This window comes from Phyllobates terribilis, unplaced genomic scaffold (genome assembly GCF_046119375.1).
Source record: "Phyllobates terribilis strain yellow unplaced genomic scaffold, ASM4611937v1 Scaffold_10__3_contigs__length_209671492, whole genome shotgun sequence".
NCBI classification, from domain to species: domain Eukaryota; kingdom Metazoa; phylum Chordata; class Amphibia; order Anura; family Dendrobatidae; genus Phyllobates; species Phyllobates terribilis.
The window spans coordinates 175,807,505-175,830,567 of NW_027362770.1; the positions used below are offsets into that span (position 1 = coordinate 175,807,505).

Genomic DNA, 23,063 nt, shown 5'->3' on the forward strand with positions numbered 1-23,063 from the left:
CGGAAGCCATTAGAAGGCCCCGAGTCACCGGCCATACGGGTGAGCACCACACGGTACACTCAGGGACGTGGGCTACTTATATCAGCTTCTAGCAAGGTAGCCAGAAGAGTACAGTCAGTTTGGGAGGCCTACAACTACGCCTGGCCAGGGGAGATCCCATCTGCTCAAAGACTGACCAGGCCCCGTTTGCTAGCAAGTACTCCGGGAGGGTCTGTCGTTGTTACCAGTAAAGACCCTGAACTACACCGTACCGTCTCTGAGTGGTTCCTGCTACCCCCATCCTCCACGTCGGCTGCCCTGAGGCCATACCCCTCCCGTTGGGGGTTATACTATCACGCTGCACAATCCTACCACCGGCCTCAGCGGTCTGCCCTGCAGCAGCAGCTTCCTGGCTGCACTCAACGGGTGGCGTAGTCATCAACTATTTACTACTAATAGACTGCCGTCTAGTTTGACTCCCTGGGCACGGACCGGGTCACCGCCACGAGACTACAACCCTCCACTGATCCGGCTCCGGGTAGGCTCCCGCGTGCGCAACGCAGCACGACACCGGCCCAGGGGCGCGTCAACAGTACAGGGATAATACACACAGTGATGTCTAATTAGAAGCTCTATGGTCCCAATGCAAAATCTGTAGCGGGATCCCACCTACCATATGACATTTATAACACTGGTGTCATCCTATATGACAGAGGGGTCTTTAGGCCTCCGCAGGTGCTAATTCTGCCCCTCTGTAGCTGTATCTCCAAATTTGCACCCCTTTTACCAATGTCAGACTTGGGTTCCCCTCAATTGTCGGCCTCCAGTTGTATGCAGTCAGTGTTTTTCAGGATTTCTGGACCACTAGGTGGCAGCCTATAGGATCTCGGCTTCATTAACCCTTCTCCATAATACCAGGAAGAGACGGTCCCTCAGCAAATTAGGATGAGATTGTGATAATTCCTCTCACATGAGTCTCAGAGAAGATCCCAGCCCCCCGGAGCCGCGTCCCAGTGCATGTGGCAGGATACAGCAGAGCTGACGGGTCGCTGCCCGGAGGAGGATGATGATGATGATGATGATGGCCGCTGAGGGGCTCATGGGCTACAACGGCCCGGACAAGACACCATTCAAGGCAAGTCCCATTAATTCTAAGGGGGCGCCACATCTTCTCTCTCTGTATATTCATTTTTCACCATTTTTCTCCATCTCTTCTTGCTGTCAGTGAATAGAAAACTGTTCTTCCTTCCATCAAAAAACCTCTACAGACTTGATATTTCTCACAGCTGAGGGTTTGTTACCATTGTATCCACTGTGGACAGTCCTATGGTAGCTAAAGCTATACGCATCAGCAGTGCTGATTGTTTGCTACAATGTGTCTGCTCACAGCTGAGGGTTTGTGACACTGTCTCGGTGTAGCTAAGAAAGATAAAAAAAAAATTGTTCCTACATCTCTGCTTTCTAGCTTGAATAGAACCTAATAGAAGTGTAAGCTCTTGAGCCAGCAGGTGGCAGTATTGCAGCGCTATATATGAAGTCAGATCCCTTTTATTATCATGCCGCCGGCCCTTTAACTATGGGCTAAAAATTTTGCTGCTGAATACAGATGAAATATGTTACTGCTTATCTCCCACTCCAGAAAGCCCACCCAACACTGCCCCCTAGAACTGTTTAAGGCTTTTTCCTAATTAAATCATCCCTTAAAGGGACGGCGTCAAATTTGCTAATTCCTTTTGGATTTGATTTCTGGGAAAGCAGAAACGAGCGAGATCTCCTGATCGGGTTCACAGAACTGAGGGTAACCCCTGTGCCACATAAGAAGACCCCAGTATTATAAATGGCGCATAGCAGGTGGGAGGGGGGCACATTTGTAAAGTTTGCTTAGGGGCCAAGAACTTGGACAGGTTCTCTTTAAGAGAGGATTGATCAGTAATAAAAATAATACCGCCATCATGCGGTACCCCTTTAAGTCCCTACCAAATCTTCTCACCACTCCCTAAATGAGTTGTGCCAATTCTGTGTAGTGACGGCCGGGTACAGGCGATGACTGGGGAGGATCTGATTGAGCTCTGCTGATTTACATAAGTCTCACACTTTGTCTCCTTCCTTCATTACTCATTGACTTGTGATGTTGGGAAACCTGCAGACCTCAGTGAGGCGTTAGTGAGCCGGCGCCTTGTGCCACCTTGGGATGGGCAGGTAACTCCGCAGAGCTCAGTCTATCACCTGCAACCGGAGAGATGGAGAGCGGCAGCAGCGTAGACAACCCGGCATTCCAGGTCAGAACCATGGGTCACCCTTGTAACATATGGACATTTATTTTCGGGAAAAAGGGGCACTCTGTATATATTATCTGGTAAATCAGGGTCATTGGCCCCTTACATACCCGCCTAGACCATGTTGGGTTTTTTATCTATAGGATTATTCCCAAAATAACAAGTTATTCCCTTTCCATTGGATTGAAGTTTCACTTTTGTAAAGGGACAATATGGCTACATTTTTTGGGCACTTTTTGGTCTGCCATGTGTTCACTACATGGCTGCATTATTTGGGCACTACATTTGTCTGTTATCTGTTCACTACATGATACTTTTGTATAGGGAACTATATGCCTGTATTATTTGATCACTGTATGGTATAACAGTTTGTTTTCACTGTTTGGCACTTTGTAAGGGGACTATATGGCTGCATTATGTGGCTTCATTATTTACGCGCTACATTAGTCTGTCATGTGTTCACTGAGTGATAATTTTGAATAGGGCACTATATTCCTGTACTATTTGAGCACTGTATGGTATAACAATTTGTTTTCACTGTTTGGCACTTTGTAAGGGGACTATATGGCTGATTTATTTAGGCACTTTTTGGTTTGTCATGTGTTCACTCTACGTCTGCATTATTTGGGCACTGAATGGTCTGTAATGTGTTCAATGAGTGATATTTTTATATAGAGCATTATATGGCTGTATTATTTGGCACTGTATGGTATAATAATAATAATAATAATAATAGTTTATTTTTATAGCGCCAACATATTCCGCAGCACTTTACAAATTTTAGGGGGGACTTATACAGACAATACAGAATAAGCATATCTCATATCGAACGGAGTGAGGGCCCTGCTCGCGAGCTTACAGTCTATGAGGAAGTGGGGGAGACACAAAAGGTAAAAAGTACATATATTGTATAATGCAGCCTTGATATACTGAATAGGATAAATAATAATACATGGACTGGTCGCCAGCCAGTATGTGTGCAGTCCTGACAGAGGCTTTTATGTGCATGGTTGGTTTGAACCCGAAGTTGAAGAAGATTTTAATATGGGGGAAAGCTGGGATGGACAGAGTGTGTTTAGGTGATACGCCAGTCTAAAGAAATGTGTTTTTAGGGTTCGCTTGAAACTGTGGGTATTGGGAATTAATCGAACTGTCCTGGGTAGTGCATTCCAGAGAATTGGCGCAGCACGCGAGAAATCTTGGAGACGGGAGTGGGAAGTTCGGATTATGGAGGATTTTAGTTTCAAGTCATTTGCAGAACAGAGGGCACGTGTAGGGTGGTAGACTGAGACAAGGGAGGAGATGTAGGGGGGTACTGAAGCATGGAGCGCTTTGTGGGTAAGCGTGATAAGTTTAAAACGAACTCTATATTGGATGGGCAACCAATGCAATGACTGGCACAGGGAAGAGGCATCTGAGTAGCGGTTGGCGAGGAATATGATCCTGGCTGCTGCGTTCAGGACGGATTGGAGAGGGGAGAGTTTAGTAAGAGGGAGACCGATTAGTAGAGCGTTGCAATAGTCAAGACGAGAATGAATAAGAGCGACAGTAAGAGTTTTTGCCGAGTCAAAGGTGAGAAAAGTCCTGATTCTTGAGATGTTTTTGAGGTGTAGATGACATGAACGAGCGAGTGATTTGATGTGAGGAGTGAAAGAAACATCTGAATAACAGTTTGTCTTCACTGTTTGGCACTTTGTAAGGGGACTATATGGCTGCTTTATTTGACACTTTATGGTCTGCCATGTGTTTACTATATGGCTGCATTATTTGGGCACTGCATGGTCTGTTACAGTTATGTGTTCACTGTGTGAATGTAGGGCACTATACGGCTGTATTATTTGGGCACTGTATGGTATAACAGTTTGTTTTCACTGTTTGGCACTTTGTAAGGAGACTATATGGCAGTATTATTTGGGGACTGTGCTTCATCAGAGAAAATAACTTTGCAGGAAGTACAGGGATCACACTGCAGAGGACGGGGGTACTCTGATGGAGCCCCTTCAGACTGTTTGGAAGAATGATTGTCTGGAGAAGAATATTTGAGCATCTTCTCCCAACGATCCAGGAGCAATTAATGATGAATGAGGCTTTTTCCAGCAGGATGGAGACCAGGTCACAAGGAAAAAGGGATAACAAAACATTCACATTTTGGGTCCATGGCCGGGAAATTACCCAAATCTTGATCCCATTGAGAACTTGCAATCAATCCTCAAAAAGCGGAGGACAAACCAAAATTGAAAAAAGATAACAAAGAATACAAAGAGTAATAAAAGCATAAAGGAAAAGGGTGGACTACAATAACCAGAAACATCATCGAAAAGAAGATTAGTGCAAAACAGAGTTTCCTCTGATTTAGTTATTCCCAGCACAGTAACTATAAGAAGGGTGAATCCTCCATAACTAGAGCAAAGAAAGCTTCACAATCATAGTAGAAAGGATTCTTTACTGTAAGAGAAGTGAGACTGTGAAACTCTGAGCTGGAGGAAGCTGTAAATGTGTAATAATATTATAACTCAGCGTTACTAAATTACTGGAGATGATTCTGATTTGAAGTGTGGAAATACAATTTTTCTCATCTTAAGCCAAAAGTTATTTGGGATTTTTTTTTAAATCTCTTTAAGGCGAGGGCCACACAGCGACATCGCACTACTACAATTCTCTAAAAAGTGGGCATTAATGTAATGTATGTACACAGTGACTGCACAAGCAGAATAGTGAGTGCAGCTCTGGAGTATAATACAGGATGTAACTCTGGATCAGTACAGGATCAGTAATGTAATGTATGTACACAGTGACTGCACCAGCAGAATAGTGAGTGCAGCTCTGGAGTATAATACAGGAGGTAACTCAGGATCAGTAATGTATGTACACAGTGACTGCACCAGCAGAATAGTGAGTGCAGCTCTGGAGTATAATACAGGATGTAACTCAGGATCAGTAATGTAATGTATGTACACAGTGACTGCACCAGCAGAATAGTGAATGCAGCTCTGGAGTATAATACAGGATGTAACTCAGGATCAGTAATGTAATGTATGTACACAATGACTGCACCAGCAGAATAGTGAGTGCAGCTCTGGAGTATAATACAGGATGTAACTCAGGATCAGTAATGTAATGTATGTACACAGTGACTGCACCAGCAGAATAGTGAATGCAGCTCTGGAGTATAATACAGGATGTAACTCAGGATCAGTAATGTAATGTATGTACACAATGACTGCACCAGCAGAATAGTGGGTGCAGCTCTGGAGTATAATACAGGATGTAACTCAGGATCAGTAATGTAATGTATGTACACAGTGACTGCACCAGCAGAATAGTGAGTGCAGCTCTGGGGTGTAATACAGGATGTAACTCAGGATCAGTAATGCAATGTATGTACACAGTGACTGCACCAGCAGAATAGTGAGTGCAGCTCTGGAGTATAATACAGGATGTAACTCAGGATCAGTAATGTAATGTATGTACTCAGTGACTGCACCAGCAGAATAGTGAGTGCAGCTCTGGAGTATAATACAGGATAAGTAATGTAATGTATGTACACTGTGACTGCACCAGCAGAATAGTGAGTGCAGCTCTGGAGTATAATACAGGATAATTAATGTAATGTATGTACACTGTGACTGCACCAGCAGAATAGTGAGTGCAGCTCTGGAGTATAATACAGGATGTAACTCAGGATCAGTAATGTAATGTATGTACATGTGGCTGCACCAGCAGAATAGTGAGAGCAGCTCTGGAGGATAATACAGAATGTAACTCAGATCAGTAATGTAATGTATGTACACACTGACTGCACCAGCAGAATAGTGAGTGCAGCTCTGGAGTATAATACAGGATGAAACTTAATTTTCATTTACAGTGCAAAACGCTCGTTCATCGGGTAAAATGAAATTTTGCGCTGAAGAAAAGATCCTCGTTCTCAGCAGTGCATTAACCTGTTTAAACAAGACTCGCACTGCCAAGTACTATGGCAGCCTGTGCTCGCTGAGTTATCCATAATAGATCACTCAGTGCTCACTGTTTACTGCGGTTTTGCTGTATAAATAGACTGTTAAACAACCACCGATCGGTAAAGGTTTACTGATCTGCAGTCAATCATTGCTGCCGGTGGTCCGAATTTGTTCTCCCATATAGAATATGTAGAAATCCTGCACCGTGTGAAGTTATTGCACAATAGCATGGGGGCTGGAACAGATTTAGTTTTCATCTGATTAATGCTTCCTGAAATTAGTGTCACTTAGTGTCAACTCATCAATCATTAATCATTATAATAAACCTCGGAGCTGCTGCTCCTCCCTGTGAGTAAAGAATTCTTTACTGTAAGAGGAGTGAAAACCGCTGTCTGTCATCATTGTAGAAAGGATTCTTTACTGTAAGAAGTGAAAACCGCTGTCTGTCATCATTGTAGAAAGGATTCTTTACTGTAAGAGAAGTGAAAACCGCTGTCTGTCATCATTGTAGAAAGGATTCTTTACTGTAAGAGAAGTGAAAACCGCTGTCTGTCATCATTGTAGAAAGAATTCTTTACTGTAAGAAGTGAAAACCGCTGTCTGTCATCATTGTAGAAAGGATTCTTTACTGTAAGAGAAGTGAAAACCGCTGTCTGTCATCATTGTAGAAAGGATTCTTTACTGTAAGAAGTGAAAACCGCTGTCTGTCATCATTGTAGAAAGGATTCTTTACTGCAAGAAGTGAAAACCGCTGTCTGTCATCAATGTAGAAAGGATTCTTTACTGTAAGAGAAGTGAAAACCACTGTCTGTGATCAATGTAGAAAGAATTCTTTACTGTAAGAAATGAAAACCGCTGTCTGTTCATCATTGTTGAAAGAGTTCTTTACTGTAAGAGAAGTGAAAACCGCTGTCTGTTCATCATTGTAGAAAGAGTTCTTTACTGTAAGAAGTGAAAACCGCTGTCTGTCATCAATGTAGAAAGGATTCTTTACTGTAAGAGAAGTGAAAACCGCTGTCTGTCATCAATGTAGAAGGGATTCTTTACTGTAAGAAGTGAAAACCGCTGTCTGTCATCAATGTAGAAAGGATTCTTTACTGTAAGAGAAGAGAAAACCGCTGTCTGTCATCAATGTAGAAAGAATTCTTTACTGTAAGAAGTGAAAACCGCTGTCTGTTCATCATTGTAGAAAGAATTCTTTACTGTAAGAAGGGAAAACCGCTGTCTGTCATTGTAGAAAGGATTCTTTACTGTAAGAGAAGTGAAAACCGCTGTCTGTCATCATTGTAGAAAGGATTCTTTACTGTAAGAAGTGAAAACCGCTGTCTGTCATCAATGTAGAAAGGATTCTTTACTGTAAGAGAAGTGAAAACCACTGTCTGTGATCAATGTAGAAAGAATTCTTTACTGTAAGAAATGAAAACCGCTGTCTGTTCATCATTGTAGAAAGAGTTCTTTACTGTAAGAGAAGTGAAAACCGCTGTCTGTCATCAATGTAGAAAGGATTCTTTACTGTAAGAGAAGTGAAACTGTAAAATTATCTGCTGGAGGGGAATCCTGCATAGATCCCTACTGGGAATGGGACTTTTTTCTCTAAGGGCCCCAAAAAGCTGAACTTTTTGTTACCGTTTAGATCAGGAAGAGCAGCTCTGGAGCACAAACTGCAGCTGTAACAAGTAAGAGCGCAATGTGTAGGATTTTTTTTACACCGAAAATCAAAGTTTCTTCTCTTTGACAGATAGAAGATGTCAATCATTATAACGTCACGTCTTCATCCGATACAAAACCCCCCTGCCAAGAAAAGACGAAAATCAGTCCGAGCGACGACGACAGGCACAAGTTGGCGTATATGGTGACGGACGTGCCCCCCTGGTACTTGTGCATCTTCTTGGGCATTCAGGTAATTGGGGGGGGGGGTCGACCAATCCGATGGCGGCCATATTGGTTGGCCGCCATTTTTCTCCACCCATTGACTTTTTTTTTTGTCCCTGCTTTCGCAGCATTACTTGACCGCCCTCGGGGGGATCGTCGCTATTCCATTGATCCTATCCAAAGACTTGTGCTTGACCCACGACCCCTTGACCCAAAGTCACCTAATCAGCACCATCTTTTTCGTCTCCGGGATTTGCACCCTCCTACAAGTTCTCTTCGGGGTCAGGTAAGCTCATAGAAGAGACGGCGCCATCCATGTATCCGTTCACTTCAATGAGGCTGAGTTTTAATACCAGAAACGACCTATCGCTAAGGGTGGCGCTGTTTCTGAAGGAAAACGGACATTTTTTTTTTTTTAATTCTGGACAACCCCTTTAAGACTAAATGATCTTGGATGCACAGTCCTCCGCGTTGGTGGTGTTTTGGAAGGCGTTGGCTAATTTGTCAGATTTTCAATTTGAGAGTCAAGAAAAGCCATGAAACACTTTAATTGGATTATTGGCGGACATATTTGTTATTCAAACCAATCACAGCGCAGCTTTCATCTTTCAAAAGCCTTCTCAGAAATTAAAGCTGCACCGTGATTGGTTGCTATGGACAATGTCTTAAATCTGTCTTTAGTATCTCACTGTTTTACAACCATAAACATATATATATTCTTTCTCTTCAAGTCATAAAAGTAGATAGATAACAGATATGTTACGCCGAAAAATAACAAAATGGAGCGTCCTCTTATCTCCTGTTATCTGTTGTGTCTAGGAGAGACCGTCCTATATCAGAGATTTAATGTTTCACTCCCCCGCATTGTTGCAAGGTCAATAACTGATGAAGAAAAATCTGATAAGAAAAAAAAAGAGTTACTAGATGACATATTATAGGCCCAAGGCATCAAAAATGCTGCGAAGATAGGCCTCGTTGCCCATAGCAACCAATTAAAGCATGAACTAAAAGCTCAGGTCTGGTTGCTATGGACAACGAGATCAAAGTAGATATACCGGATTAAAAAAAGAAATGTCTATAGTCAGAATATCCCTTTAAGAAAAAGATAAGTAGGTGTAAAGTAATGTTGTGGGTCGCTAACCCCATGTTCTGTATCTTACAGGTTACCGATCTTACAAGGAGGAACTTTTACCTTCTTGACCCCGACCCTCGCCATGTTATCGCTTCCCAAGTGGAGATGCCCAGAATGGACCCAAAATGCCAGCCTCGTGAATGCAACGTCGCCAGAATTTGTGGATGTTTGGCAATCACGGTTACGGGAGGTAATGGGGTGTACGAGTCTGACCAGAGACAGAAAGTCATTGAACTGAAAATTGCATTTTATCACACATTATACTCCAGAGCTGCACTCACTATTCTGCTGGTGCAGTCACTGTGTACATACATTACATTACTGATCCTGTACTGATCCTGAGTTACATCCTGTATTATACTCCAGAGCTGCACTCACTATTCTGCTGGTGCAGTCACTGTGTACATACATTACTGATCCTGAGTTACATCCTGTATTATACTCCAGAGCTACACTCACTATTCTGCTGGTGCAGTCACTGTGTACATACATTACATTACTGATCCTGAGTTACATCCTGTATTATACTCCAGAGCTGCACTCACTATTCTGCTGGTGCAGTCACTGTGTACATACATTACATTACTGATCCTGAGTTACCTCCTGTATTATACTCCAGAGCTGCACTCACTATTCTGCTGGTGTAGTCACTGTGTACATACATTACATTACTGATCCTGAGTTACATCCTGTATTATACTCCAGAGCTGCACTCACTATTCTGCTGGTGCAGTCACTGTGTACATACATTACATTACTGATCCTGAGTTACCTCCTGTATTATACCCCAGAGCTGCACTCACTATTCTGCTGGTGCAGTCACTGCGTACATACATTACATTACTGATCCTGAGTTACATTCTGTATTATACTCCAGAGCAGCACTCACTATTTTGCTGGTGCAGTCACTGTGTACATACATTACATTACTGATCCTGAGTTACATCCTGTATTATATTCCAGAGCTGCACTCACTATTCTGCTGGTGTAGTCACTGTGTACATACATTACATTACTGATCCTGAGATACATCCTGTATTATACTCCAGAGCTGCACTCACTATTCTGCTGGTGCAGTCACTGTGTACATACATTACATTACTGATCCTGAGTTACATCCTGTATTATCCTCCAGAGCTGCACTCACTATTCTGCTGATGCAGTCACTGTGTACATACATTACATTACTGATCCTGAGTTACATCCTGTATTATACTCCAGAGCTGCACTCACTATTCTGCTGCTGCAGTCACTGTGTGGCAGCTGTAGATTGGCTCCTTCCAGTTTTCTATACATTTTCCCATCTTTAATCATTATCGTAGTGATCACGCCTCCACCAGTCAGACTTACAATGTGAACACTGCTGTACACAATCCATGCAGTAATGGAATTCAGTTATTACAACTAAAGAAACTTGTGACAAAGTCCAGAGTCCGTTCTTCCAATACAAAAACATCATGAATGATCTTGGTGTTTCCGTGAGTCGAGTCATCACAAGAATTTATTGTGTATTTCCCTGTCTGTAAAAACAAGTAATACTAATCACCTGTAGCTTTATTGGGATCTACCTCCACTAGGCGGCACTAGTGAGACAGTTTTCTTTTATTCTCTGTTAATTTTTATATTTTTTTTTTTATTCCCATGGAACGTTGCCAATGAGTCCCCATACACAGCAGGTCCCTCCCCCATAGTTGCAGATAAGTGTTTCCCCATACGGTGACCACTGAACATCTCCCTCTTTCTGTCTCATCTGCTGTTGTCATTGAGCTTTTGGATTTATGTGCAAATTGGGGTAATTTTGTCACTAAACGTCCACGTAGTAGGCAAAAAAAAATGGTACCCCTCAGTTTCACAGCACAGTGTAAAGCGAGATGGTTTAAATTGGAATCTACAGTTGCTGTACTGACATCTAGTGGCTAATGTGAAAACTGCAACCATTCCAAAAATTTTTTTTCATATATGTGTATAATATATATAACTTTTTTTTATTTTTAATATTTTACATGGACATTATAATTAACCATATAATCTCCGATCCATTTTTCCAGGTTCAAGGAGCCATTATGGTCGCGTCCTGCTTTCAAATCCTAGTTGGATTTTCCGGATTGATTGGCTTCCTTATGAAATTCATTGGTCCCCTAACGATCGCTCCTACTATTACGCTCATCGCTCTCCCCCTCTTCGAGGCTGCTGGTAATGACGCAGGAACCCATTGGGGAATATCCATCATGTAAGTAACTCAAAAAAATAAACACAAATAAGATTAAAGTTCTGAGCCCTCCTCGTTAATTCCATATTTTATTATGGAGTTCCCCTTTAAATGTTGATTTCTTCATTTCTTGTCCTCCAGGACAACTTTCTTCATCATATTGTTTTCCCAATACCTGAGGAATATTCCTCTCCTGATCCCGTACTACTCAAAAAGTAACCGGAAGTGGCAGTACTCCAGAACCTACATCTTCCAGATCTTTCCGGTAATGTCCTATGATTTTTGTCCATACAGCCCAGATTTAAAGGGGTTGTCCACCTCAACCTTTTCCGATTATTATTTTTTCTTCTTACATGCATATACTTTTCGCTTAAAATATTTTTTTTTTGCCATTAGGTTTCTTTTAAAAAATTGCACCATTAGCATTTTGAGTGCAGAATGAGTTAACTGAGAGTCCACCAGTGAGCTCAGTGAAATGAAAATTGTTCCCAAAGGTGGACAACCCCTTTAATATGTCTCCATGGTAACAGACTACATAACCTGTGTAGTCTGTTCCTACAGTTACATGTTTCTATGTAGCCTACTTTCTTCTTCATTCCCATTATTTTGCCTCATCTTCATACATCTAGACTTAAATTCCAGCCACATCCCAGGCATAGGGGCAAATGGGTCATTAATTTAGGGTGTTATTGCGGAACCTTATTCCTTATTGATTCCATCTTCTCTGGTTTAGGTTCTTCTTGGCATCTCCATTTCTTGGTTGATCTGTTACATTCTCACCGTCACCAATGTCTTCCCAACCAAGCCGGAGACTTACGGGTATTTTGCTCGTACCGACGTCAAAGGGGATGTCTTGTCTCGCGCTCCGTGGTTCCGCTTTCCTTATCCAGGTATCAAGGGAAGAAACATTTTGCATGTATCACGTTTGTGTATTATGAAGTTCTGCAGCAGCTGAGGTCGTATCATTATGACTGCATACACTATATACAATCTATCTATCTCCGTCTCCATTGTAGGGCAGGGATGTACCAGCCTCGTAAGAGGTGTAAAAAGCTTAGACAATTGTAGTGCTGTGTGTTCCAATTTACATACTCCTGTCTTTTTTGTCCTCATCAGGGCAAGATAACAAAAATGGCTATATGGAGCCAGCACTCATTAAGGTGTTTTTTTGGTTCCTTTTATCCTAGTACTTCATAACAAGACTGGTTATCGAGTATTATTTTTTGACAGGTTCCTTTTCTTAGACCCATGGTTTTCATATCTTGCACTGATGAGGTCTAACAAGCCTGGGACAGACCTCTTCTTGCACTGATGAAATCTAACAAGCCTGGAACAGATCTCTTCTTGCACTGATGAGGTCTAACAAGCCTGGAACAGACCTCCTCTTGCACTGATGAGGTCTAACAAGCCTGGAACAGACCTCCTCTTGCACTGATGAGGTCTAACAAGCCTGGAACAGACCTCCTCTTGCACTGATGAAATATAACAAGCCAGGAACTGAACCCCTCTTGCACTGATGAGGTCTAACAAGCTTGGAACAGACCTCCTCTTGCACTGATGAGGTCTAACAAGCCTGGAACAGACCTCCTCTTGCACTGATGAGGTCTAACAAGCCTGGAACAGACTTCCTCTTGCACTGATGAAATATAACAAGCCTGGAACTGAACCCCTCTTGCACTGATGAGGTCTAACAAGCCTGGAACAGACCTCCTCTTGCACTGATGAGGTCTAACAAGCTTGGAACAGACCTCCTCTTGCACTGATGAGGTCTAACAAGCTTGGAACAGACCTCCTCTTGCACTGATGAGGTCTAACAAGCCTGGAACAGACCTCCTCTTGCACTGATGAAATATAACAAGCCTGGAACTGAACCCCTCTTGCACTGATGAGGTCTAACAAGCCTGGAACTGAACCCCTCTTGCACTGATGAGGTCTAACAAGCCTGGAACAGACCTCCTCTTTTACTTCTTATATATTTATATGTAAATAGTGGAATGCACAAAACTGTGCCCCTAAATTAATGGGGTATTCCGGTAACAAAAATGATCATCTATTAACAGAATAGATAATCACGTCCAGAATGATGGGGCTCGGATGGCTGAGTGTCCTGTTCTTGCAATCAGTGAGGGTCTCCACATTCTTACGCCCCCAAAGGGTGGCACACTGTTAAAAGGCATTGTTGAGAGTACCTTCTATTAGTCAATATATGACATAAAACTATGGCAGTCTTTGTCTTTTAGGCCAATGGGGTATGCCTACCGTCAGTCTGGAGGGCGTGTTTGGGATCTTAGCAGGAGTCATCTCATCCATGGTAGAGTCGGTGGGAGATTACCATGCATGCGCACGACTTTCTGGGGCACCACCCCCACCAAAGCATGCAATAAACAGAGGAATTGGGATAGAAGGGATCGGTTGCTTACTGGCAGGGGCATGGGGCACCGGAAATGGGACCACATCATACAGTGAGAATGTCGGCGCCCTGGGAATCACAAAGGTAAGTGTTCTCGCACTATTGATACGATCCCAATTAGAAATGGAACATTGGTCTTAAAGGGGAATTCCAACCAGTAGCAGTTATCATCCATCCAGTCAATGGAGGTCCAAATGCCAGAACGGGTGACCCACTAATCATCTTTACGCCAATTCAGAAAAACAAGACCAAGAGGAGTTTGGATGGAGTGGTGGTCGAGCAAGCAATGTGATGTTTATCATTATCTTCCAGGTTGGAAGTCGGATGGTGATCATTACCGGCGGGGTACTGATGCTCCTCTTGGGCGTGTTCAGTAAAATCGGTGCTGTTTTTGCTACTATCCCAACTCCGGTGATCGGTGGGATGTTTCTGGTGATGTTTGGAGTAATAGCTGCTGTCGGGATGTCCAATTTGCAGGTAAATGGAAGACAGATGAATTATACCATTGTTTCACATATGGAGGTCAACTGGTTTGTTCCCTTCTAATCATATACCTTTATTCTGTAGTCTGGTAAACCAAATGCAGCGCCATCTACAGGAAATAGTCCTAGAGTCATCCAATAGTCTGGAAGTTTGATTCTGTCGTCCTGTTACTCTGCTCCAACTACATCTTTGAATTACATGACTGCAGGATCAGGCTACACACAATGTAGTAGTTCTTCGCAATTAACAATTGGAATTATCAATTTTTGTGTTTTTATACTCGCAGTATGCTGACATGAACTCCTCCAGGAACATATTCATTATTGGTTTCTCCATATTCTGTGGCCTTTCTATCCCAAACTGGGTGAACAATAATCCGGAGCTTCTGGAAACGGGTAAGGAGAAAAATCCGACAATCGCTGTTTTCGAGGTGGTCATGCACGTTCAATCGATTAATAGATATAGGGATATATCACTCTCCCCCTAGCAGCAGTGTTGAAGGTTGAACATGTTGAAGGCCTCTTCCTGTCTTGGGTCCCACTGGATCAAGACACTTGGCATCTCCTGCTGTCCCCCTCAATGGTCCCGCAGTCTGGGCAAAGACCTTAAAGGGGTTGTCCGATGAAAACCGATAAATCTGCAGTCACTCTATGTGTCTTGGACAGTGCAGGAGTTTGACCGCCGGTAGTCCACGCAGAATCTCAACATTCCGCCTTTCTTCCGGACCAGTACAAAGGGTGCAGCCCAGGGGCTCTGGCTCTCCTGTGTCACACCATTTTGTAGCATGTGTGACATTAAGTCCTTCACTTACTGATAAATTTGGGGTTGAATCTGACAGTATCTTTCTCGGATGGGGGCCGTATTTCCCGTTGGGATCTCATGCAGAATGGTCTCAGTGCACCCGAAGTCATCATCGTGTCGAGCAAACATCTCCTGATATTGTCTCAACATTTCTTCCACGTGTCCCACTTGTCTGGGGGAGAACTATGTCAAGTTCGCTTCCATTAGTCCCAAGATATCACGGCCATCTCATGTTTCGCCCCTCCTCTTCTTTTGATTGAGAGACACCGACAAAGTCCACGGGTCCCCTTCCACAGGAGTCCGTTCTATAGCCTTGGACAAGGTGAGATCCTCCGGCATCACGTATACTCAGGGCCACTTCCTTCTTGGGAATAAACTGTAAACTCGTCCCGCCCAGGTTAATGCACCTCGCCACCACACGTCTCGGACGAACGGTCGCCAGAGTGAAAGCAGCCAACATCACTTCTCCCTCTTCTGGGGGTTCGACCTGCACCCCACCCCTTCCAATGGCACGCAAGCCTGGACTGGCATAGTGAGCACAGTCTGACCCAGAGGCAGAGTCAAGGCGGTGTTGGAGGGCACCACTACTTTTCCTAGATGTTGGGATGCAGCAGGCAGCTTCTGGATCTGACTAACCAGGAGGAGCTGTTGGAATTTTGGGGAATTTTTTTACTCGGATGATGTCGAGTCGCATGGATCCAACCACTTCCTCATTGACTATCAGCCAGAAACAGCCCCACTTCTCTCAGAATGTTCATCCCCAGAGTCACGATGGGTCCTCCCCGACAGGGCCTTTCACTAGCACATTCCACTTCTTCCCAAGATTCTTTCCACACACTCATATCTTCATCCACACTACTCCTGCTACAAGAATGGACAACTGATTGGCAGCCATCCGCCGTATGGTCGGTTCCTCTCTGGAGTGGGCAACGTTTGGGAAGTGCCGTCGGAAGTATTCTTCGTGCATGATGGTCACCTGAGATCCTGTGTCCATTAAACAGTGAATTCTTTGTCCATTAAGTTCAGCCCTTGTCTTGGGTCTCTTAGAAACTACGACTTTGGAGTTTTCGTCCCTCTATCTTGGGAGTATGGAGCCCCATGGTGTGCTCCTCGACCATAGGGCGCGTTAGTTTATTGGCTGCCATCTCTGTTGGTTTTCTTGAGTCGGGCTATTCCTGGAGATGTGTCCCCTTCCTCCACAGATCCAACATTCGACCTTACATTCTCAAGGTGTGCAACGTGGCCATTACTGTTGGTCTCGGGATAGGGAGATACCCCCGCTCTGGTCCATCTTCATGCCGGGATGCGACATTTAGCTCTGTGGCATTTGCAAGGGTTCTCCTAATACTGCGTAGTTTCCCTCTGATTTCTCACATGCAAAGTGCAAGCCCAGTCTGACTTTTAGGTAGCTCCGGACCACACCTGTTCTAGCTAGAGTCTCTCGCTCTCAAACCCTAGCTTCCGCTTTGACCTCCAGGAAGTTCAAACTGGGATTATAACGTAAAGGTTCCTTTAGAGCCTGTCTCAGGTAGGAATCACTGAAACCCGCAACTAGCTGGTCCCTCAGCACCTTGTCCAGCGGTCCCAGTTCCCGATACTCTTCATCAGTCTCCTTAGTGATGTGGGCCGTTCACATACTGGGTCACCTTCTCTCCTTCCCTCTGAACCTGATGGAATAAGCAAATAAGCAAATTGCCCAAGTCAGTAGAGTCGCCATGAATGTCCTTTAGGACTGTAATGACTTTGTCTACCGTATTATGGTCTTTTAGTTCTCGGAACATAACCATCTGTCGGGCCTCTCCATCTAAGGTCAGCAGGGCCATCTCCACCTGTGAGGCAGGTGTCATGGGGTGTATGCACAACTTCCTTTTCGGTTGTTCAGTGACTTGGTCACTGGCTGGTCTGCCATTTCTGCGCTGGAATGTTGCGCCAAGTGTAAACAAGATCCGAGAATGCAACGAGGCAGTAAAGGTGACTCAGTGAGGATTCACAATGGGTATTTATTTTACAAAACAAATAAAGCATTGGCAGTGATAAGAGGTGAACAGGAAACAGTACAGATGACTATCAACAGACAGATCAATACACAGTCAGTAGTATACAAAGTACATAGGCAATATTTCTGCGTTCAACTACTTAAGACACTAATTAATAGGTATTACCCAACATTACTTAATCCCAGTCTCTGTCAGGGAAACGACAATGTCACTGCAACCAGACACCACTTCCCCTTTATAGACACAATTCAATATACAGATAGATGATTCAAAATATCAGCATACAGGGTCTACCGGGACTATGGTACAGTCCACTAAATCACAAGTCCAATTCAAGTTAGCAACTTTCCTCAATTAGTACTGTACGTCTCAACAGCCCGGTTCACACGGAACATCTGTTAAAGACGACATGCATTCCTCTCTATTGGGTATTCAGTGCCTGGTCTTCGGTGCTTGGCCTTCGGTGTTTGGTCTTCGGTGCTTGACCTACAAAGTCTGGTCTTCGGTGCTTGGCCTTCGGTGTTTGGTCTTCGGTGCTTGACCTACAAAGTCTGGTCTTCGGTGCTTGGCCTTCGGTGTTTGGTCTTCGGTGCTTGACTTTCGGTGTTTGGTCTTCGGTGCTTGACCTACAAAGTCTGGTCTTCGGTGCTTGGCTTTCGGTGTTTGGTCTTCGGTGCTTGACCTACAAAGTCTGGTCTTTGGTGCTTGGTTTTCAGTGTTTGGTCTTCGGTGCTTGACCTACAAAGTCTGGTCTTCAGTGCTTGGCTTTCGGTGTTTGGCCTTCGGTGCTTGACCTACAAAGTCTGGTCTTCGGTGCTTGGTTTTCAGTGTTTGGTCTTCGGTGCTTGACCTGCGAGGTCTGGTCTGCTCTTGGATCATATCACTCTCAGGTATTTCTACTGAAGTGGTGGCCATGAGCCCACTCTGCTGTTCACATGTCCTCTTCCTTTCACATCTTGGCGACAACTGTTCCCCTGCTTCACCGTCCCGGCCTTTTATATTTAGGCACTAGGCCACAGCTGTCACCTGACCCGGTGTCCCCTTCAAACTCTTCCCTCGAGGAAACACACTCTCCATCCTTCAGTTCTTGCCTGTCCAGTCCAACCAGCAGATGGCAGTATTTACTTGCATGTGCTGTGGGGTGTGGATGGGGTGCATCTTCTGTTCACCACCCCCTTACATATGGTTAAAAAGATTTACTCTGAATAAATCCAGAAATAATCTTTTTTTCTTCTGTTGGGGTTCCCGGGCACTTTGTTGTTACATCAAGAGGAGTTTGACATATGGATTACTTCTTACATTTCCATTTTCTACATAGGTATTATTCAACTAGACCAAGTCATCCTGGTGCTGTTGACCACGGGAATGTTTGTCGGCGGGTTCTTAGGATTCTTCTTAGACAACACTATACCAGGTAATGATGGTCATCAACGCTAAACTGATCTCTGGAAGAGTAGACAGACTATCTAGAACATGGACAGCATGTAATCCAGAGCAATCCAACCTGTTTTTCTTCTTTCCGTTGATATACAGCCATGGCCGAAAAGTGTTGGCACCCTTGCAATTGTTCCAGAAAAATAAGTATTTCTCCCAGAAATGTATTGCAATTACACATTTTGTTATACACATTTATTTCCTTTGTGTGTATTGGAAAAACACAAAAAAAAACTGAGAAAAAAGGCAAATTGGACATAATTTCACACAAAACCTCATAAATGGGCAGGACAAAATTGTTGGCAACTTTCCAAAAATGAGGGTAAACAACTTTCTTTCAAGCATGTGATGCTCATTCAAACTCACCTGTGGCAAGTAACAGGTGTGGAGAATAGGAAAATTACACCTGAAACCAGATTAAAAGGGGAGAAGTTGACTCAATCTTTGCATTGTGTGTCTGTGTGTGCCACACTAAACATGGAGAACAGAAAGAGGAGAAGAGAACTGTGAGAACTTGAGAACCAAAATTGTTGAAAAATATCAACAATCTCAAGGTTACAAGTCCATCTCCAGAGATCTTGATGTTCCTTTGTACACGGTGCGCAACATAATCAAAAAGTTTACAACCCACGGCACTGTAACTAATCTACCTGGACATGGATGGCAGATAAAAATTGATGAAAGGTTGCAATACACGATAGTCCGGATGGTGGATAAGCAGCCCCAATCAAGTTCCAAAGAAAATCAAGTTGTCCTGCAGGCTCAGAGTACATCAGTATCAGTGTGAACTATCCATCCACATCTCAATGAAATAAAACGGTATGGCAGGAGACCCAGGAGGACCCCACTGCTGACACAAAGACATAAAAAAGCTAGGATGCAGTTTCTCAAAATGTACGTAAGCCAAAATCATTTCTGGGGAAGCGTCTTGGGGAAAGATGAGACCAAAATAGAGCTTTTTGGTAAAGCACATCATTCTACTGTTTACAGAAAATGGAATGAGGCCTACAAAGAAAAGAACACAGTACTTACAGTCAAGTATGGTGGAGGTTCAGAGATGTTTGGAGATTGTGTTGCTGCCTCTGGCACTGGGTGCCTTTACTGTGTAAAGGGGAAATCTGAAGATTACCAAAGGATTTTGGGTGTCAATGTAGTGTCCAGTGTCAGAAAGCCGGGTTTGCATCCTAGGTCATGGGTCTTCCAGCAGGACAATGACCCCCAAACAAGAAGCCTCCAGAAATGGATAGAAACAAAGCGTTGGAGAGTTCTGCAATGGCAGCAATGAGTCCGGATCTAGATCAATAACACCTGTGGAGAGATCTTAAAATTGCTTTTGGGAGAAGACGCCTTCAAATATGAGAGGCCTGGAGCAGTTTGCAAAAGAAGAGGGGTCCAAAATTCCAGCTGAGAGGTGCAAGAAGCTTGTTGATAGTTATAGGAAGCGATTGATTGCAGCTATTTATTCCAAAGGTTGTGCAACCAAATATTAAGTTCAGGGTGCAATTTTGTTCGTCCCATTTTTGGGGTTTTGTGTGAAATTATGTCCGATTTTCTTTTTTTTTTTTCTCTGTTTTTTTGTGTTGTTCCAATACCCACACAGGAAAGAAACATGTGTACAACAAAACATCTGTAACTGTGATCATTTTCTATGTAATACTTCATTTTCTGGAACAATTTCAAGGGAGCCAACACTTTCGGCCATGACTGCATTCTCCTTTTCCCACCATTTTTCTTATTTCCCTTCATATATACTCTTCTTTTCTTCATGCAATGCTTAATCCTATAATATCATGACTTTTCATGGCTTTAATGGCTGTTCTTCTTCACCATTTTACAAAAAAAAAGTCTTCACGTCCTATCAAGCTTTCTCACCCCTTTCTGCCCTTACATTGACTTTTGGAAAGTGATGCACAAAAATCTCACAATAAGTTTGTAATTATCTATGTATAAGGGATGCAGATCAGCTTTGAAACAAAGGATTTAGTGGGCAATGCTAAAACAAGAGTCGAGGATGTTGGTGGTCAACACAATATTATAAATGGAGGGTGTACAAACGGATGATAGGAGTGACCAGATTCTGGGGCAAATTTAAGAAGGGAGAACAGGGAAGAGTTCGTTAGATTAGTGAGGTAATAGGCCAGTCTATGGAAATGTTTATAGAGCCCGCTTAAAGCTATGAATACTAGAAACTCACTGGATTGTCCTGGGTAGAGCATTCAAGAGAACTGGTGCAGCACAGGAGAAGTCTTGGAGACGGGAGTAAGTGATTAGGATTACCGAGGATGTACAATTTTTTCCCCCCAAATTTGGGAAAAAAAATGGAGGTGCCTCTTATAGTCCGAATGTAGCTTACCAGGGGAAAGGGGCGGTGGTGGAGCGGGGTCACAGGAGGCATGGTCCCTGTTGCAGGAAGCTGGCGGCGGAAGACGTGGGGCGGTGCTGCGGGCCCTGAGCTGGAAGGAGGGGTGTTGGCAATGAGGCAGAGCAGAGTTCCTGCTCTGCGCATTGATTTCCCAGCTGTGGGCTTCAGGAAAATGGCCGCCGGAAGCAGAGAATGCACTGATCTCCAGCCGAGATCTCAATCTGTGCATGTGGCCATTTCCCTAAATCCCACAGCTTCAGGAAAATGGACACCTGAGGCGGCGCATGCTCAAAATGAGATCTCTGCTTAGCAGAGATCTCAATCTGCACATGAGCCGCCTCCAGCAGACATTTTATGTAAATAGCGGAATAGAAAGCACTGGTAAGGTGGTAGACAGAGATGGGAGAAGATATTTGCAGCGGTGGAGAACTTTGTGGGTGAGAGAGATAAGTTTGTATTGTATTCTGTAGAGGATAGGCAACCAGTGCAATGGCTGGCACAGGGTGGAGGAATCGGTGTAGCAGTTGGACAGAAATATGATCCTGGCCGCTGCTTTCAGGATAGCTTTGAGAGGGGAGAGTTTAGTAAGAGGGAGACCGATTAGTAGAGATTTGCTGTAGTCCCCGCGAGACTTTGTATCAACAATCGGCTAAGTACCACCCACAAATACTTACTTTTAATTCCCCATATAACAAGCAGGATAGCACACACGGGTCAATTGAAAACGGCATCTTGTAAGTGGAAAAAGTATGTTCAATTTTCTTAGTTTGTTGAAACAAAGGCAATTTAGAAAAAAAAAGGCTGTTCAGGAAAGAAAAATTGCCATGTGATGGTGGAGCCTCTCCATAAATATTTGCACTATTTTGTATTGACCCAAAAGTGTTGTCCTGCTTGTTATATACTGGATTACTCCTGGGTTCAAGACCTGCTCCATTACCTAATTCCAGAATCCAAGAGTGCGCCTCCACTCCTTACAAGTTACTTTTGATTCCTTCACTCGTCCTCTCTACGATGGCTCTCCAAATACTGTCGAGACTCTTGTAGCATTCTCTACACGCCATGACTAATGTTTTGCCTGCTCTTTAACAGTATAATGCCACCTTCTCTGCATATCTTGAGAGCTTTCTCCATGATGGAGCTCCATGTTCTTTTTCTTCTTCTCTAGACTTCCACTATTATTATTCCTTACGGTAAAAATAGGGCTTGAGAACGTGAGGTGTTAACTGAAGCATCCTCCTTGACTTTTGTTTATGACTTGATAGGCACAAAAGAAGAAAGGGGAATAGCGGCATGGAACAACGTCAACGGAGAAGCTGAGGAGAACTGCTCTGATGTTGAAGACGTCTATGACCTTCCGTTTGGCATCGGCACAAAATTCTGCACTTCTTCTTGGCTCCGATACATACCTTTCTGTCCGAAACCCAGAAAACTGACCCTTGTTGATCACGAGAACAACCATTGTAATAGCTACACAGAAACTAAGCACTGAGTATTACCAAAGAGCCCTTTAATCAAGGAGAATACACAAAACATGAGTACGTTCAGGACCTTCTCGAGACCTCTTTCACCATGACTTGAGGACTGCAAATCTGATTGTTGTAGATAATGGATGGCAATGGGCGTCTTGTCACGGTTTTTCATATTTCCTCTTTTGTATACAACCGATGGGAATGGTCTCCCTACAGAAGGACCTTCAAGTCTCCGCTTCCAAGAGAACGGCCTACAAGGAGTCGTTTACACTGAAGAACCACCTTCAGACCAATTATTTTCAACTATTTGTGAATTCATTATTCTTTTTTTTTAGGTCACCGACATCTTACGAACAAAACTGACTTCTTTGGAGGAGGAAATATTCGGCACCAAATATCTAACGTGTCAATCACTGGAGAAGCTTCGAAGCTTTGGACTTGAAGACATCCAGATAATGCACAAGCCAAATACGATCTCAAGTCATTACATAAGTGTGGTGTGCCTTTTTTTCATTGTCTTCATCCCTCTTCTTAATCCGTCTTCCTGTTACATATGTTCTCAGTAACTGTCATTAAGATACTGTGATACTTCTCGTAAGGAGTTTATTAAACCATCTGTGCTGGAAAAACCTCCCCATCCGAGTTTCTTCTCTGGTGTTTATGGTCATCATGGGTAGACCCGA

General features: G+C 43.6%; 1 protein-coding gene across 3 annotated transcripts; it reads left to right on the forward strand.

Moving 5' to 3' along the window:
* The first annotated feature begins 917 nt into the window (after positions 1-917).
* LOC141164706 (solute carrier family 23 member 1-like) lies at positions 918-23,013 on the forward strand. Of its 3 annotated transcripts, XM_073650207.1 has the most exons (13): positions 918-1,118; positions 7,954-8,111; positions 8,212-8,369; positions 9,246-9,405; positions 11,264-11,445; positions 11,566-11,689; positions 12,158-12,314; positions 13,665-13,918; positions 14,147-14,311; positions 14,604-14,712; positions 18,434-18,529; positions 22,174-22,446; positions 22,716-23,013. In XM_073650207.1, exons 1-12 carry the CDS (start codon positions 1,043-1,045, stop codon positions 22,398-22,400), a joined length of 1,866 nt encoding a protein of 621 aa, XP_073506308.1. In that variant the 5' UTR covers positions 918-1,042; the 3' UTR covers positions 22,401-22,446; positions 22,716-23,013. The 3 variants fall into 3 exon arrangements, with proteins under 3 accessions (XP_073506308.1, XP_073506307.1, XP_073506309.1); XM_073650206.1 differs by having other exon boundaries at positions 920-1,118; positions 22,174-23,013; XM_073650208.1 differs by lacking the exon at positions 918-1,118 and adding an exon at positions 1,980-2,258 and having other exon boundaries at positions 7,950-8,111; positions 22,174-23,013.
* The last annotated feature ends 50 nt before the right edge of the window (positions 23,014-23,063 follow it).

Coding starts and splice junctions, on each gene's coding strand:
- LOC141164706 (XM_073650207.1), top strand. CDS start 1,043: ATGATGATGATGATGATGATGGCCGCTGAGGGGCTCATGGGCTACAAC. Junction 12,315..13,664: donor GTTCCGCTTTCCTTATCCAG/GTATCAAGGGAA, acceptor TTTGTCTTTTAG/GCCAATGGGGTATGCCTACC. Junction 18,530..22,173: donor CTTAGACAACACTATACCAG/GTAATGATGGTC, acceptor ATGACTTGATAG/GCACAAAAGAAGAAAGGGGA.